We start from the raw sequence: 17,812 nt of genomic DNA, 5'->3' as shown, positions 1-17,812 counted from the left end.
ATGCTTGTGCAATGACTTAATACCATGAAAGCAGAATCTTTTGACCTGATTCTAGCATGGGAAGGTCTTTCCAAAAGCTAATGCTGGCGATGACGGCGTACTATATGCTTTGTTTGTGAGTTCCTCAGCATTTTCCTTGGTAGACTTGTTTCAGATTTTCAAACCTAACTGAATTACTCAAGAGTTTCTGGTTGCACTGAAGTCAGAGATCTGCTAGGAAACTGAATAAAAATTCATATAAAAATCTTTATTTGGGAGTGATGAAAGGATTGTGTAGTGGAACTGTTGTTCATGTCCTGGAAGAGCATAAGGTAGATTGTAACGAAACTGAGGTTTTCTGCTGCTGTTTTCACAGAGGAGTGTTCCTGCACTGGGGGGTTATTGATCTCAGAGGATATTTTCATGAGGGAAAAGGTCAACAGAGCAGGACTTATGCATTTTAAAACTTGATTGTATTAGTCTGTAAATTCAAGTGTAATGTAAGTTACCCAGTTTTACTACAGCTTTTACATGCAGTTTTGGTAGCATTATGAGAATGGCAGAAATTGGATTCTGTTTTAGCAACAAAATGTTTATTATTTAATTGTTACTTTCAAGTGAAATGCTGTAAACCATCAATAACCTTAATTTGCAACAACCAGCTCGGGAGAGTTTCTAAAGCTTGCATAGCAGTGGTTTTGTGGTTTCGTTTGGTTTGAAGTCAGGAAACAAAATCTATAACTACTGGCACTGGGGACGAGAAATTATATGTCAGGGCTGAGAACCTAAAGTTGCTTTGATGCCTCCTAATGCTAAGACTTCATTAAGTGTTCTTGATATGATGGAAATTTCAGAGGAGAGGAAGACTCTTCAGTCTAAGAACATATTGCATTGTTTTATGATTCTGGCCATTTTTGTGATTACCGTGAAGGTACCACTTATCTGTATGTGGAAGTGTTGTAGTGACACCTCACCAAGTACAGGAGCTCTGCTTCAGGGCAAACTTCATATTCTCTGGGAGCTGTCATGGACCTCTCTGCTTTCTCTGGAAGATCTCTTACAGTGCTGGCTCTTGAGCTGACAAGGCAACAGATTCTAGTGCTGGTGCTGAGCAGCAGTGTAGGCTGTTTCCATTGCATTTATAATCTCTGTGTTTTTGTGATTCCAGTTTTTGTCCTGCAGTGATTGTGCAATTATTGCAGTTCAGCACTGGTCCAAATTTGTCATGTAAAATGAAGCCAGGCTGGAGGCCTGGTTGTCAGTCTAGCTGGGAATGTTATTCTAATCTTAATACTTTAGATAAACTTTAGGTATCTCATGTCCAGGAGGGGATCAGGAACAGGAAAGGTTGTAGTGGGAAAAAAATACCAGTTGTCTTGAGAAGTTAATAAAGCCATGATTCTCTGAAAAACAAACAACATAAACCCAACAAACTATCTTCATGAAAAAGGGAACCCAGCTAAAAATTTCTGATATGGTTTCTGCAAAACTTCAATGTCCTGACAAAAATATATCCATCTTCTGGAATTTCTGTTCTTCAACCCAGCCCTAAATTTACAGCACTTTGGCAGAAGCAAGACTGCATTTGGGAGATGGAGAATACCTCTACCTTTCCTTCCCTCATACTTCTACACACTGACAGGGTTCTAGATAATCTCTGTTGTGGCAGTAGAAAAGAGGGGAAGAAAACCACCAACTTGTGGTTCCACTAGTGGAATTCATAGGAACAAAGAACACTGTGGGTCAAAACCAATGTCCTAAAAGTCCGTCTGGAAACTGAGAGGAATTAAAACTGTTTTGGGAATCACACTGCTTTGAAGCAGAGTGATCCATTGCCTATCTGCATGTGCCATTTCCTCTGATTTTGTACATCTCAGACCTGTCTGGAGTTCATGGCAAGAGCAAAGTCTCAGAGTAATGGGAATTGATTTTATCACAAATAACAGGATATAAAAGAGTAAGGAGCATTTGTCAACCTCTCGATCAGGTTAAAATAGAAGATCCCATGGTCACCTCTCCCCGGGATCACTGGGAGACTTGGGAGTGTGAAAGAAACAAATGAGGAAGATTTGAAATCATTCTTTACTGAACCTCACTGCCAGCATAACACATTGAGTGTCAGAGAAGAGTTTCTAATAATTCCTTAGAAGTCATGATATTCTCCATTGTTTGCATTTGGTGGTTTATTCCTGACCCTGTTCAACAGAGAAGTCTGAATCCAGGCCACGCTGTACCTCATAACCTGGCTGGGCAAAGTTAAAATTTCTGTGTCCTGGCGTGTTACCTTGGATGCAACAACTCAGACTAAATCCAAATGACTTTCTCCATGGAATAATTTACATCAACCTCTGAATTTAATCAGCCAAAGGCAGGATGACTCGAGCTGTCCATTAAATAGCAGCTTGCTGAATCACTTCAGTCTGGATAAATTCATCTGGGAGGAAGCATAAATTCTTCTGTTTGCTGAACTCTGATATTACACAGTTATGCAAGAAGCAGGATCCTTGCCAGCAGAGCCATCAGTATTTTTATATACACATTTGCATCTAAGGCTGCCACACCCTTTAGCAATGCATAGTTAATCTCCCTCGGTCCAGGGAGGGAACACTGGGACCTGACCCAGCACAGGATAAATCCTGTGATTTGTTGTTACTGATAGTGTAACATCTTCTGGACTGCTTATATTGCAATTTAAGACAGGAAGATTTTTTTGCCTGCCTGGAAAATCCAGCACCTCAAGAGCCTGAAAAAATGAGAAGCACAGATGTGTGCTGTGTGTAAGATGCATGTGTCCTGCTATTAGTTTTTCCTACTCTGTTCCTCTGCCAAAATTATTGGCTGCAGGCTTTAGGTTTTTGCTCACTCTAAATATGTCCAAAAGATCTGTTTGAGTGCACTTGATCAGAAAGGAATGCTTTCAAACAGTAGTTTGAAATGGTGTCCACCAGTATGGTCTGGTGTCCAGACCATATCTCAGGACAAAGAAAGACCAAGACAAACCTGCAGGACAGCGGTGAGCATAGGAACACCTCTGTCTAGCAGAGGTTATTTTGGAGTGATGATATTTCCTTGGAACTTATATGGCCCTGTGTTTAGATTTCTATGTCACACTGCTAAAGGAACATTAGCATTTTTCATCTATAGGAAACCTGACCCCACGTTTATTTGTTGATGTGTAGTGATGTTTATTTGTTGGTGTGGTGCATGCCCGGGCCTCAGTGCAGTAACACCGTTATGCCTTAGCAGGCATTTCGGTGGCAAACACCATCCACAGCATTCTCAGGAAATGCAGGAGAATCTCTGGTGTCCTTTTGGAAAGACTTAGAAAACTGTCTTCATTAAACTAATGGTACTAATTAAATCCACTGTGGTTGCTTAATTGTCATTGCTTTAACAGCATTCATTTTATCTTTTTTGTTTGATGGTGTATTTTGGTGTTTAACACATGCAAGTTTGCCCTTTATTGTTGTTGTCTGTGTTTGAACCATCAGGCCTCACATACATATATTACATCACAAAGTTCAACAAAAGATCCTTAATAAAAGTGTTAAGGTATGGAAAGGAGGAGACATGGAACCATGTGGCACCGTGTTTGATGGATGACAGAGCAAAGTTGTACCCTGCAAAGATTTCTGTTGATTGGCAGTAAGTTATAGTGTCAATGGTTTTTTGGAAGGAAACCTGGGATGCTCATCTCTAATAAAAGAAATGGCTAAAAAGTGAAGCTTTTTGGAAACCCCAGAGTGATGGGAGGGTTGCACATCCTGACCAACAACACAACACTATCTGCGTGCTTATCTTGTGGAAGCTTCTCAACAGAAGTATTTTTGTGTGTTTACAACTGACTCTGCCAGATTTACTACTAATGCTGATATTTCTGTTCGACATCATGAATTTGCACTACCACTATGTGTCAGCATATAAAAAAACCAGGCAGAAATAATAAAACTTCCCTGTGTAGAAGTGTATGCTTGGCTCAGGTTTGACTTGAACTCACTGAATTTGATTTGAAAACAGCCCATGAGGTTTTAGTCTAAATAGACTTTGCTCTCTCTAGATGCATTTGCCTCTAAGCAGCAAACAACCTACTTACAGGAAACACTGACATCTTTAACACCACCTTGAGTGAAGATTGTGTTGCATGACAGCTTCCTGACTTACTTTTATTGATGTAATTTCTGATGGTGCTTCTTAAATTATGGAGAAGCTTTCATACCACCCTGGAAATAGGGGCAAACAGTGTTTGAAGATTGAATTTGTTTGATTTTGTAGGATGAAGGAAACAAAATAAAAAAAGTGTATTTTACTAAAATGGCTTTGCTGCACAATAAGAGGATTTTTAGGGTGAGAGCATGTTGCAGAGCACAGGATACAGGAATGTGCATGTGTGTGTCTATGGGCAGCAGCAAGAAACAAATTACACCTCAGTGTCTGTCAGGTGGGGTAGTTAATTATAGCACCAGTGTTCCAGCGCTTCAGAGGTTTAAAGCTATTTTTGTAGAGATGAGTAGGGGCAGTGGCACTCCAGAAAACAGGTCTCATGTTGGTTGTATGTGTATGAAGACAAACTCCCCTCCCACCGGGAACTCGCTGGTACATTCGCAGCTTCAGTGAAACTCTCAGTGAAGTTATTCACAGGTTCTACTTGAACAAAGATCTATCCAATGGCATCTTCTGAGGGGGAATATTATACTGCCTGTCTGCATGGTGTATGATTGCAGTACAAATGGTAATATATTTTTCAATCTTTTTAACCTGGCACAGGTAAGTGAATACCGGAGAGACACGTTGTTGAAACCGAAGGAGGTGTGAAAAGTGGGCAAAAAGAATGTTTTAAAGAGACATAAGATGAGTTTATGTGTGTATTCCATGTTATTCTTACAGGATTTCCAGCATATATCGTTTGTCAGCACTGCTATATGAAGAGGACTGGTCTAAATTTAATAGAATTATATTAACAGAATATTAATAGAATTATATTGTATTTAAGACAAGTGTTTTAATGTTAATTTTAAATTTAAATGTATCTTTTTTTTTTAATTTTGTTTTGAAGCACCTGACGTTTCAAAGGGAGTTTGATTCTGATTCTCTCAGGCACTATAGCTGGGCTGCAGACACCTTGGACAATGTTAACCTTGTTTCCAGTCCCATCCATTCTGGGTAGGTCACTTAACAGTTTTCTTTTATCTTTAGATGTGGAAGTGTATTGTTAGCTGAAGAATACAGCCTGCTGTGATGGCTGATAACGTGCCTGTTCCTGCTCCACTCAAAGCCAGTGGCAAAATTCACATTGACTTCAAGGAGGGTGCTTAATAACAGGAGTCAGTCCAAATTCTTGCATATCAAACCAAAAACTTGCTTCTGCACTTAATTTTCTGAATGCCAAAACATTGTAATTCCACAGACTTCTCTTTAATTGTTCAGTTTTGCTTTTTCTGTTGCTTATGCTTTGCTTTAAGTGTCATAAGCTGATTTTGTTTGAATTGCATTAAATTATTTGGAATATGAAATCAGAGATATAATGTTATGCTTTCTGTTCCTTCACAGAGTAAAAAATGGGGAGATTTAATTTGACCTCTTATTTATACCTCCAAACTCCTGCCCAGTCTCCAATATCTGTATTTTTGATTTTAGTGGTACTATTTATTTACTTATGAGTCATCACTGTAATTTAGATGCTTCTTGACAGTACCACATAGACTTGATTTAAATGCACTAGTAGTGATGTCTGAATGCATATTGTAAAAATTTACAAATGAATGGTAAGGAATCTTTGCATATTTGATTCTCTGTAGTAAATATTTACTGTTTAATTTTTCAGATCAGGACATAAAATTACATATCTTTTTTATTTTACTTCTCCATTTTGTGACTAATTACATTCTTATCATAAAAATGAGTGCAGCACATATCAAAATATTTCAGTTCTGATATAGCAGCAAGTCCCACAAATCTAAAGCAACAGTCCCACAATACACATCTGCTTCTGCTGAAGAGATCTATACAATGGTGGATTTTTTGGTCCTTAGCTGCACTTTTGGTCAGTGCTAGCACTGAAATGTCAAGAATTGCAGTATGAAAAGCTGAGGTCTGTTGGTTATCACAGAACAATGTCAGCAAAGAACCTCAGAGAGCTGGCAGCCCACCCCTTTGCAGTACTGCAGGATAAAATGTAGGCAAGTAATTCCTGAAGTATATTTAATGTCTTAATAATCACTAAAAATAAGAGATAGTCCACCAGGTTCAGGAGTTCACTATCTTTTGTTATAGGATTCTTTCCCTGACAGCCAACATTTCTTTGCCACAGATTAAGCCTATTTTCTGTCATATCCGTGGTGGTCATGGAGAACAATATCTTATTGGTCTTTTAGCAATTGTTTTCTATGTCAGAAGACATGTAGTCCTGTCTTTTAGACTCAAATGACCCAGCTCCTCCCAGGTGGTGCTTTCCACATTTCAGCACATCCTTGCTGCTCTCCCCCTGGCTCTCTCAGGTCATTCATGACACTCCTAACACATTTAAGCAATCCCATAGTGAGATTTTGCTAACTGCAATTTTTGTTGGTGAATGTTTGTGATCTGCTAGAATTTCTTGGCTCTTTTCTGAAATTCTGCATTTTGGTTATTTGTTTCTGTTTGGTGCTTGTGTGTTTGACTTCTTCCCTCTGTTACTATTAACCTTTATGATATTTCAGTTTGTTGGTTGCAGACCCTTTTTCCGTTTTTGCAGTCTGATCCTGTATGCCAAAGACTTTTCAGACCTTCTTTCTGTGTTGATATCATGAATGAAAACCTTTCCCAGGACAGCAGAGTGAAATCTGCAGTTGAAGTTCCCTTTCAGTGTAACAGTAAAGCACTGATGGTATCTCTTTTGAGGTAACTTCTCAGGTGATTGTCTGCTCACCTTATCTATTCTGAACCTGAAGTACCAAGACAGTACTTCCACATATCAAAGAAGGAAGTCAGGTTCATTTGACATTAATTACTCTTGCCACTGATATACTGGCTTGTTTTTATTTTGAGGACTGATGGTAGGCAAGGTGTAATATCTTGTTAATTATCTTGATCCTTTAGGCCCTTATAGATTGAGCATTAAATAATTTACTCCTGAATGTTTCTGGTAATTGAGATTAGATTGATTGGTCCAAAATTTTCTGGTTTCTTTTCATCCTGATACAAAATAGGTCTGATGTTTGAATCCTGCCACTCCTCTGGGGCAGTACTTTCTGCCCTTAGGTCTTCAGCATGCTCACTAATGGTTCCAACCCTCCAAAACGTTTATTCTGTGGACATGTGATCTTTCACATCAGCTCCTTCAGATCTGCTCCTTTGGTACATGAGTCCTTACTAGTGCAGAGGTGATCTTTGCTGCCCAGAGGGGAAGGGCTGCAGACCTGCAGCAGGGGAGCAAATTGTGTGGTTGCAGAGGAGGGAGAGGAGAGAGATTCTCCAAACAGGTATAAATCAAAATATTTTCCAAACAGGTACAGCTTTTCCAACCCGTATTTCTCATTTGACCTATCAAGTGCATCAGAAACGATACTCTGATGATTCAGTTCCTTTGTTAAGAAGAAAAAACACAACACCAAGCCTCACTCTGTTTATTTTCTTTTTAGTTGTGGCCTCATATTATAATATGATACTGTTTGATTTTCCTTGTTATCTTCACCTAGAGGCAATCAGCAAATGATCCCTTCTAATCTTCCAGTACCTCAGCACAGAATGCAGAGGATCATGACTTTTCACATCTTTTTTGTCAGTCTTTTCCTGAAAAGCAGCTTCTTTTCTGCTTGTTTGTGGTGCTTCATCCCTGTCTTTGTCCCCCACAGGTCTTTCTGTGGCCATGGCCAGGGGCACAGCGGCCAGGGTCACCTGCTGTCAGCAGCCCTTGTGCTCTGGGTGGCCCTGCAGGCAGGGTCTGACCCCTCTGTTCTTTGCCTACTTCATCCTCCCAGGGCTCCCAATGTGCCATGCTGGGGAGCTCCTCTCCTCCCTCGGGTCCCTCTTTTACTCATTTACCCACTGTCAGAAGAGAGCACCAATATTTGTTCCCATTTCTTAACTGAGGCAGAAGGGGAATTTTGGGAGCTGGATGTGGAGAACCAGCAATGTATCAGTGAAAGCTGAAGAAAGAAGAAATTGTTGGCAGTAGTTTCGACTCTTCTGGTTTTTCCTTTTTTCAAGCCAAGATAATGTTTTATGTTTTCTTTCTTGAGCTCAGATAAGTTGTTTTGCCAGCATATATTTTGAACAGGGTCCATTGTAAGCAGTACGTTGAAATGCGTCATGAATCTTGAGGCCTCTGGAAGGGTAGAGACCCTTCCCAAAATGACCTTCATTCAGCTCTCAGAGGTGAGCTTACTCCTGCAACTTTCCCAAAGTAAAAAGTGGGTGTGCTCTCTTCATGTTGCCTTTTTTAACGCCTTGGTTTTCTTATCTGAAAGAAGGAAATGAGTGTGTCACACTGCCTTCCATATTGAGAAACTCAGAAATACCGGATCCAGTCTTGCAAGGTGGAATACATCAAATTAATTATAGTTTACTCCAAGCAACCTCCTGTACACAAAGAAGAACTTATTTTTGACAGCAGTGTAATGAATGGCATGGACTGATACTCCTTTCAAGTATCCTGCCGTACATATGTTCATACATTATGCTTTGGAAAATGAACTGCTTTAGAAAAGTTCAAGAACTGATTTTCCATGGTACAGTGGAGCATGTTTAGGGAATTCAGTGAAGAAGTTGTATTACAATAAATTATCTGGTGACCTAAGTAAATTGTAAATGCTTTTCTCTTCTCTGTGAGCTTCTGCACTTTCCAGAGAAATTGTGGAGTTGTGTTGACTAATTAAATGACCGCTCCCTTTCAGGTTTTTTTCCCATATGTAGTATATTTTATATGACATATGTCATAATATGTGGAGCAAAAGCCAAATAATTTCTAAAGCTGGCCTTCAAATGTGTTGCTTTTGTTATTTTTCGATTGTTACTTTTTCTTTGCACTTATTATTGATATTTTCTGTTGCTTGCCTCTAATTATCTTACATTAATTTTCCCATTTGCTTTCTAAATTATTTTGCAGCTATTCCTCTCCACTCCCCCAGTATGATTCAAGGTGATAACTCTGTGCTTTCTGTGAATCCTCATTTTCTTTTCTTTTTTTTTTTTAACTTTTTTCCCACAGAGTGTGTGTAGATGTTTGTAGTGCATCCTCCCACATCCTCATATCCTCATCCCTTCCATGTATTCAAGTAGAAATGCTCATTAGCCTTTAGCGTTGTGTTTTAGAGATCATATTGTAGTTCCATTATTAGTGCAACATTAATTTAGGTAAGCATCAGCTACTAATATTTTAGATAGAAAGTGCATGAAATACTGTTTGGAATTGTTGTTATTGTCTTAAGTGGTAAATTACTAATTTGAAAACTAAACAAGGAAATAATTCATTAATATGCTGCTGACAATGATTATCTTTTTATATGGGAGCAATATGCATAAAGGCTGATCTGCTACAAGTTTTGTCCTCACTGAAGGCTGCAGTGTGGTGGGGACACCAAAGCTGTGAGGGGCTGGTTGCTGCCGTGGGGCACAGGCTCATGTCAAGGGTTAATCTACCTGTGCTGTGATCAGTGTGCAGTAGCAGTGCTAAGCTCCAGGTTGCCAAGCCTGGACTGACCTTAAAATCTACAGCCTAAACATACCTGTTAACTTGGGGACTGATTTTTATGGGTACCTAGCTTTAATTTCTATTGATTTTTTTTTTTAATTATTAATTTAAGTCAGTAGATTTAGCTGCCTAGAGATTTTTGACAATTCACACTGTCACACATCATTTAAATAGTTTGGACACAGAAGACAGCATCTTATCTGAGTGTAAGTTTTGGCATGTTTACATTAGACAAAAACCTCCTTTTCATTATTAATTCTGAGATGCCCTAACAAACCTGTAATCATGTACATGATAGGAAGCTCTCCAAAAATTGCTTTGTACCGAGCCATCAGGCCAAGGCCAACCTGGCCAGGCTCCCCAGGAGGCTCCTTCATGGTGCATGGACCAGATGTGACTCCCTGGAGCTGCTGCAGCATCAGCCCCAAGGGATGCTCCAGCCAGGCATCCCCTACACTTCCATGTAGTCTGAAAAGGTCCCCTCTTCTCTGCAGACAGAAGCCATGCACATGACACAAGATTCTGCTGATTTTGGCACCAAAGCACCAATTGCAGCAGATTCCTTTCTGTGTTCTCTCTTCGATGACCAAGGGCTGTGGGTCCCTGCTTAATATTTTTCTTTGCTTCATAGTAAATTTAGATGGATTGCCTTGAGCTCTCTTCACAGCTAGTCACGGGCTGGTTCCCTGCCAGCTCTGAAGACCCACCACTGGCCTGCCCTTCCACTTGCTCAGTGGCATCTGCCTGCTGCCATCAGCCTTTCACCATCCACCCTATGGATCAATGGCAGAGAGAAAAAGCACCATAAACGTACTGACAGCCAGTAGTACTCAGAGAGGGAACCAAAGGTCCAGGCTCTCTAGAGCTGTGTGTCTGCCTGATACAGCCTTCTGTTAGCAAACAGAGAAGTGTTTCAGTAAACAGAGTTTACAGACATCTGAGATATTGTGGTCTATAAATATTAAGATTATCATAACTTATAGAGTATATAATTTAAAGATTGAGCATATTGGTTTTGACACAGATCCAGTATTTACAGAAAGTGCTTGGTTAGCCAAGATCCTGTCCCACTGAAACAATTCCTCTTATGAGGAACTGGGATGCCCTAGTGGCAACATTTGCAGTGTACAATGTGTTTATCTAGGAGAGAAATGTGGAATGTGGATACAACTTATCTGTATGAAAATGCTGTGAAATATCATGCTTCAGTATTGTAAAATGTCTGGGGCATAAGAAACGATAAATTGGGGTTAGAATCATCTTAGAGAGCTCCCCATCTTTACTGATGGATTTTGAGTTGAAGAAAGGCGATGTAGTAATTTCTTGATCTGGAATTCAGTGGGATAACATTTCTGTCCTACTTCATGTATTTACAGCTTGTGTCCCCAGTTGCCTCTCTCCTGCAGACTGCTAAATGCCAAATTTTGATTATGCTCCTACTTTTGTGCAGATTTTCCCCACCCACATTGGCCAGATTTCTGAATGCAGCTTATTTGCAGGCTTGTCCAAGCTGCAACTTTTGATATCCTGCTGGTCTCAAAAGCAAATGTAACAGTCTTGCACAAATTCCCAGTCGTACTTCAGAGCATTTGGGGGCTTTTTTAAAGAACCTTCACAACCCCCCTGGATACTGGCTCCTGCCCTTAGTTGAGTTTATTGTAGGGAACCAGGAAATTGAATGGATTCACCTGTTAGTCATGTGAGAGTTTAGTAAGAGCTGGAAGTTTTGGCAACAGCCTTGAAAATAGTGAAACCATGAGACAGATGTGCATATCATACAGAAGGAACAAACAAAAACTGTATTGGCTTCAGGACTGAGTTGGTAACTCATGTCCCTCTTGATACCAGCTTGTTATTGCATCTTCTGCCTGAAGCTATTCTAATATTAATTGTTAATATTAATTAGTCCCTTGCTAATAAAAAAGATTTTATTTAAAAATATACCACTCACCACTTAGAAATATAGTTTCTTACCCTTCTATTGTTAAATGGAAAATTATGCATTGGAATGACACTAGCAAATGGGAATTTTCTTTAATGTCTTTTTGCTAATGAATATAATCTTCAAAGAGATGTAGTGGCATGATTTCCTCCAAGAAGCAAACAGCCTAAAGGAAGTTACATACTTGATAGTTGTCACTCATGTTCCCCATCAGTGGAAGCCCTTAGTAGCCTGGACTGACTGTCACCCTTGGTGACAGCACTTGCTCTGCCAGCACTCAGGAGTGTTTGCAAATGAGACTGTGAGGAGATTTTGAAGACTGAGATCCCCCAGATAATAAGCATTTTTGATATTCCTTTTTCTACACTGTCTGGTTCCTTTCTGCATGTGAGACTAATTACTTTCATTTGTGGACAGTAGAGCTAATGGTAACAGAGGGATGTTTTAAAATTCTAACAAGCCACTACTAATACACTACTTGTATACTCTTTTAATCCAAATTACTCAGTAGCACCTGGTCATTTCATCATGATGTTGCTAGACCTTTAGCAATTCCTTCTTTTGATAACCCATAGTTAACATGTAAGTATAAGCTTTAAAAGAATCTCCACGTTCTTTTTAGTTAAGCTGGGATCGGGAAGATGTTTCTAATAATGTTTTAAAGTCTGTGTCGGTTTTTTTGCTGATCTTCTGCTCATTTTGTGACCATTTTCGTTGATGTGTTCCCTTTTACCTGCAGTTTCCTGGTTAGTTTTATGGTTGATGCACGTGGGGGTTCGATGAGGGGCAGTCGCCACCATGGAATGAGAATAATCATCCCACCGCGCAAGTGTACGGCCCCGACCCGCATCACCTGCCGCTTGGTGAAGAGGCACAAACTGGCCAGCCCCCCACCCATGGTTGAAGGAGAAGGATTGGCAAGTCGACTGGTAGAAATGGGGCCAGCAGGGGCACAGTTTTTAGGGTGAGTTGTTCTACGAGTGTAATTGTTTGCCCTCACGTCGCATCTTTCATTTCCTTTATCCTATGGGTCTAAGTTAGTTAAACATTGACTCTACCTCATCTGAGTGTGTAACACAGGGAACTTAACTTAAAACATTAAAAAAATCCAACCTGCCGTTCCATCCAGAAAGTACCCTTGTATTTTAAGGGGAGTTTTGCCTCTGTGATGACTGCAGGATGGAGACAAAGGTAAGGAATGCCATGAAAAAAAGGCCAGGGCCCGCCCCCATCTACTCATGCAACCTGCCTTGGAAGTCAGGAGGAGTGACACACCTATAGCACAGGTTTTGACTCCCTTGCTTGTAGAGTATTTAGAGAAACAGCACTGTCACAAAGAAGTGTCCTAAAGACACCCACAAGGACTCAAATACTGAGCTGTGTTCGCAGTGTGTACAGGGCTCCCTCTGGAGTTGCTGGGAGCTACCTGTCTCTGTGTTGTGGAGCAAAGCCACTTGGAGTGAGGGCAGAGCACTTACTGTAGAGTGGTAGTACAAATGGTATAAATGCTAGGGACTGACTTTTTAGAAGCTTAAAATAGGGGAAACAATCCACTATGATGTGGCCTTTTTTTTCCCTAATTATAAATTTTGTTCATTACCATGAATGGCACCCTGGTGTAAACTGCTGGTTCTGTCGGGAATGACAGCTTGTTCCTAATTTCCCCTTCTCGTTTCTCTTCCTGCTGCATGGATGTTATTCAGTAAACTGCATCTTCCTAAATCTCCTCCCCCTCTAAATGAGGGTGAGAGCATGGTTAGCCGAATCCTGCAGCTTGGTCCACAAGGAACAAAATTTATTGGGTAGGATACGTACGGAAAAGATACAGAATGTCTACAGTTTTTCTTTTGTTTCAAATTTTTTGTTATTCCCATTTTTATTTTTCTTTAAGTTCTCCAAAACTTTCAGTTGATTTATGTCACTGAAAGAGAATCATAGTGGCTTGATTTTAATATAGCTCTGCTACTACCTTGTGCTTATAGGCATGTAAAACTCACTGCCAGCATTCTGCTTTCATAACTTCTGTGCTTTCGTAATTTTTTAAATTTGAAGTGTTTCTACTGCATTAAATACATTTTAGTACACAGTGACAGTCCTTTAAGTTCAAGCCTGTGGTAGAGAAGGTATTTACAGGCCTTGAGTGAGTCTGTTTTGGGAAGAGCATTTGTAACATGTTACCACATAAAGTCTACTATTCATGAAAGATTATTTAGAAAAAACGTTATTGAGTGAATTAATTCATTCAGCAAGGTTGGAGAAATACTAATATTTTCAACCTGCAAGAGGCATCTTGTTAAAATAAATTTATAAAGCCAAATATGCAATCCAAAGGAACTGCAGTGCATGGTCTAAATATGTAAGAATGTTTCCTTATGTTTTTGACTGTTGTTTTCAAACCATATTGTGAAATTTATTGCGTTAGGTTTTCAAAATATTGCTGAGTGTTTGGTGTTCCAAACCTGTTCAATACCTTCTCACTGAGTATTCTCGTTAAATGTCATGCACAAAATTGTGTGGTTTCTAAATATTTACAGAGACAGTATCTGAAATATTAGCCTGCAAAGATTGTACTACAGTGGTAGTTTTCAGTTTGTACTCTTTTTGAACTAGAGAGTAAATATCTTAAGCAATGTATTTGAATTTTTGGTATTTACTTGCTGTACACAATGGGAGACAGCAGCTGCATCCCTATTTTTTGTTAAAGGACTTGAGATTAGAGTAATAGCCTGGGTGTTCCTGAAAGCATCTAAAATATGTATTTATTAAACTCTTTCTCTATTTTCATGGGACAAAAAAAAAAAAAGACTAACTCCTGTCCCTTGGTATTTAATGTGAAAACTGGACTTCCAGCTAGTTTATTATCCCTCATGATTGCTGTTGTGATTTCATGCTCAAGTAATCAGTTGGTTAATGCACCCAACACGTTGCAGGTGCACAGTACCACAGAAGTGCTGTGTACTTCTCCCATCATGCGATGCTGCTTTTAACAGAGTTATTGCAAAGCAGTTAAATCCTTTACAACCTCTGTAGGAAAATAATGATACTGTCTATTTAAATGTCTTAAAGCTGCATAATCCATAAATGTTCACTTACGGTGTGATTTCAGTCAGTTTGTCTTAGCATACTTTAAAATGCATATCCTGCCTGTGAAGTGTTTGGCAAAAGTGTCTGTTTTGTTGAGGAATGGCACATGAAGTGAATGGTGATTTCTGTTGGTTGTTCATAAAAATTGTTCAGTAATGCACTTGCAGTCCTCTATTGAAGGTACATTGTCTGGTGACATAGGTGTATTATTAACCACCTTATCATTCCCTTTCCTTCTCCCTAAAATGTTTGACAGTAACTAATTTAAATGTGGTTGTGATGTTGTTTAACCCAGAGAAATCCCTTCTGAAAGGATCTAAAGGTTCCCCAGTGATGTTTCCTGTGCAGAGGTTGCAGCTGTGATGCTGGGCATGAGAACCAGAGTGAAGCTAAAGAGAAACAGTCTCTTGTATTTCACAGGAGCTGCATCAACAGAGAGCCAGGGAGAGCTGTGAAAAGTTTGGGACTTAGTCTGAAGTTTAAAATCTGCACACATGCATGGTTCCTGCTCCAGTCAATGGCTGTTGCATGCATTTGGATAGCCAGGCTGTTTCTGAACTGACTTTGTGTCTTCAAACTCCCTGAGCCAAATCCGAATTTTGACTATGCTAATGCCAATTAAAAGTCAGCAGTGCTGCATGTGCTGGAAGCAGGTTGGATCACCTACATCCTGGGATAAATGAACAGGGAGAACTCTCCTTAGCAAAAGTTGTCAATTTTGTTTCTTTCATGTAGCAGAACAAAATATTTACACTAAAAATGAGCTATATATGTTAATATTTTCCAGTTATCTGTTAATTATAGTTTAAATGATAAAGGATTGTGCAGCTTTGACAATTTTAAAATTTTTGGCAATTTTTTTACCATAACAGTGTTAACTATTTAAAATGACTATAGTTTTCTTAAGGTCTTAAGACCCGTATGAAATTAAGGGCAGTGGGGAAATATAGGGTTAAAAATAACATGATTACTTTTTCTCTAGCCCTGTCATAGTGGAAATCCCTCATTTTGGATCAATGCGAGGAAAGGAAAGAGAACTAATCGTGCTTCGAAGTGAAAACGGTGAAACGTGGAAGGAGCACCAGTATGACAGCAAACACGAAGACTTGACTGAAATACTAAATGGCATGGATGAAGGTAAGTATTTCTCCAAGCTTTAGCAAGCCTTACCTTTGTGCAGGTTTGCTACCACCAGCTGACTAAAGCAATATGAAGTAAAACAGTGCAGGGGATATCTGACTTTGGGGAATACAGTGTGTGTTCCGTATTAAACTAGCGGAAAGGGTGTAAAGAGAAATTGTTCCGCAGTCGCCTGAAGACATCCTGAAATGAATGGTAAGTGTTGGTCTGAAGTCTTGCCAAGTTGAAGCAAAGTTGCACAGTTGCTTTACAGCGTGAATTTGAGAATAACACCCAGCTGGAGGTAAGTGTGTCTCAGCTGCTCAGGCAGGGCCACGAGAAGGTCATTCCAAACCAATGATGAAGTGTAAATATCAGCTATATTAGGCTTTCCCACAGATGCAGACCTCAGCCCTCAGTAGAGCATTCTTCTTTGAAATAGTGGTGTTAGAGATTGCCTCCCACAAATAGTCAACCTGCCCTCCTGATGCCCATCTGGGAAGTCTGGCTCCTTTTTTGCTTGGACGTTGCTGTTTATGTGAGAGTCCCAGAAGATGAGAGGACCCAGCTGTACACAATCCATCAGAAGATGCTGTGACAGATGGTCCCTGAAGACGTATCGTGGGCAAAGCCAGGCTGGGGCTGCACTGATTCCTTGGCACCGCTGCTTTCTTTTCCTAGCAAGTATTTTGAAGTCCTGATAAACCATTGCTTGAGCCTTTTGCATCTCAGTCTGAATGAAATAGCTTGAGGTTTGAACTTTGGGTTTCTCTTAAGGGTTTATCCTCAGGGTTTTTTCTCTGGATAACCTCCTACAGAAAGTCACAGTGTAGCAGGGTACAAGCTGCAGGGAAGTACCTTCATTATCAGCAGAAGCGTGTGAAGGAAATGATCGGGCTGTTGTGGATGGCAGCTATGGGAGGTATCTGCGAGGAGGCTCTGCCTTTGATCTCCTCCTCTCCTTGTTTGAAGAGGGCAGCCCCAGCTGAAGGCATGCCTTGAGAATGGGGGGAGTGGTGCTGCTGTGAGGGTCTCCCTGGCCATCTGAAATTTAGCATTTTTACTGATTTTCTGGTCGTCTGGGAATGGGAACAGCAGGATAGGCTTGTGTAGTATTTACACTTCAAAGTACTTGAACTGTATCTCAGCTTGTAAAAACACAGAACAACAGCAAAGATCTGCTTGTTACATGATGATCTGTCATAGCTATTTCAAAATAAATGTAATCAAAACAATCAAACAGGAGGGCAGAAACACTGCAAATGTTTTGTCAGTGGGTTTGGAAAAATAAAATAAACCTCATCACAGAAGGGTACCTAAAAGCAGTGGAACAGGTGAAAGTGAGCACTGCCCGGGATAGTATGGCTTGGGGAATTATAATTGCTTCAGGATTGAATGCAGTAGTTGCAACCTTTCAGAAAGAAAAATCTCACCACTGCCCCTCCTTCTGTGCATGAGACTGAAGTGATGATTTGGTATTTGGGCAGAGTAGTGGTGCCTTGTCAGTGGTGAGTTAGTCAGCACTGATCAGGAGCTTGCTTATTTTCTTTTCAAACTGAGTTTGATTTGATTTTGGGACAGGAAATCTGGGCACAAAAATACTATTCTAAAGTGCTCCAACTTGCATCACTTATGAAAGACCTCCGGAGATGCCATATGGATAAACTGACATTTTGCAGAGAAGAGCTCAGTAATTAAAACACTGAGAGGCGTGAAGTCCTCGGTACTTAGAGCCTAAAATAATAAGCTTCACAATTTGTAGCCACAGTACGACTTTCTGACCTACTGAGGGTTTCAGGTGGCTCTTTCCTTCTGGGGAACTGCTGTTTGAGGTTAGCGGGTGTACGTGCAGCCGGTGAATCACAGAAAGTATGACGGACATTATTCCCTTAGAGCGAAAATATTTGGCGCCTTAAAAGCCAAACCTCAGGAATGGCTTTTACAAATCCAGGCAATTATTTGTGAGACGAAAAGGAGAAAAAATACTGCAGATACACCCATTGTGTCCATTATTTGTTCAG

General features: G+C 40.1%; 1 protein-coding gene across 7 annotated transcripts in view; it reads left to right on the top strand.

Annotated features, from left to right (window-relative positions):
• ANK3 (ankyrin 3) overlaps positions 1–17,812 on the top strand; it is a 209,230-nt gene that overhangs the window by 138,907 nt on the left and 52,511 nt on the right. For all 7 annotated transcript variants that reach the window (XM_032695161.1, XM_032695158.1, XM_032695157.1 and 4 more), the window contains 3 exons: positions 5,033–5,139; positions 12,328–12,552; positions 15,655–15,809. In XM_032695161.1, coding sequence (XP_032551052.1) covers positions 5,033–5,139; positions 12,328–12,552; positions 15,655–15,809 — 487 coding nt within the window. The remainder of the gene's footprint in view (positions 1–5,032; positions 5,140–12,327; positions 12,553–15,654; positions 15,810–17,812) is intronic.

Source organism: Chiroxiphia lanceolata, chromosome 8 (assembly GCF_009829145.1).
Source record: "Chiroxiphia lanceolata isolate bChiLan1 chromosome 8, bChiLan1.pri, whole genome shotgun sequence".
Classification (NCBI taxonomy): Eukaryota; Metazoa; Chordata; class Aves; order Passeriformes; family Pipridae; genus Chiroxiphia; species Chiroxiphia lanceolata.
The sequence above is the reverse complement of the archived record's forward strand: the minus strand, read 5'-3'. Positions and strand labels throughout refer to the sequence as shown.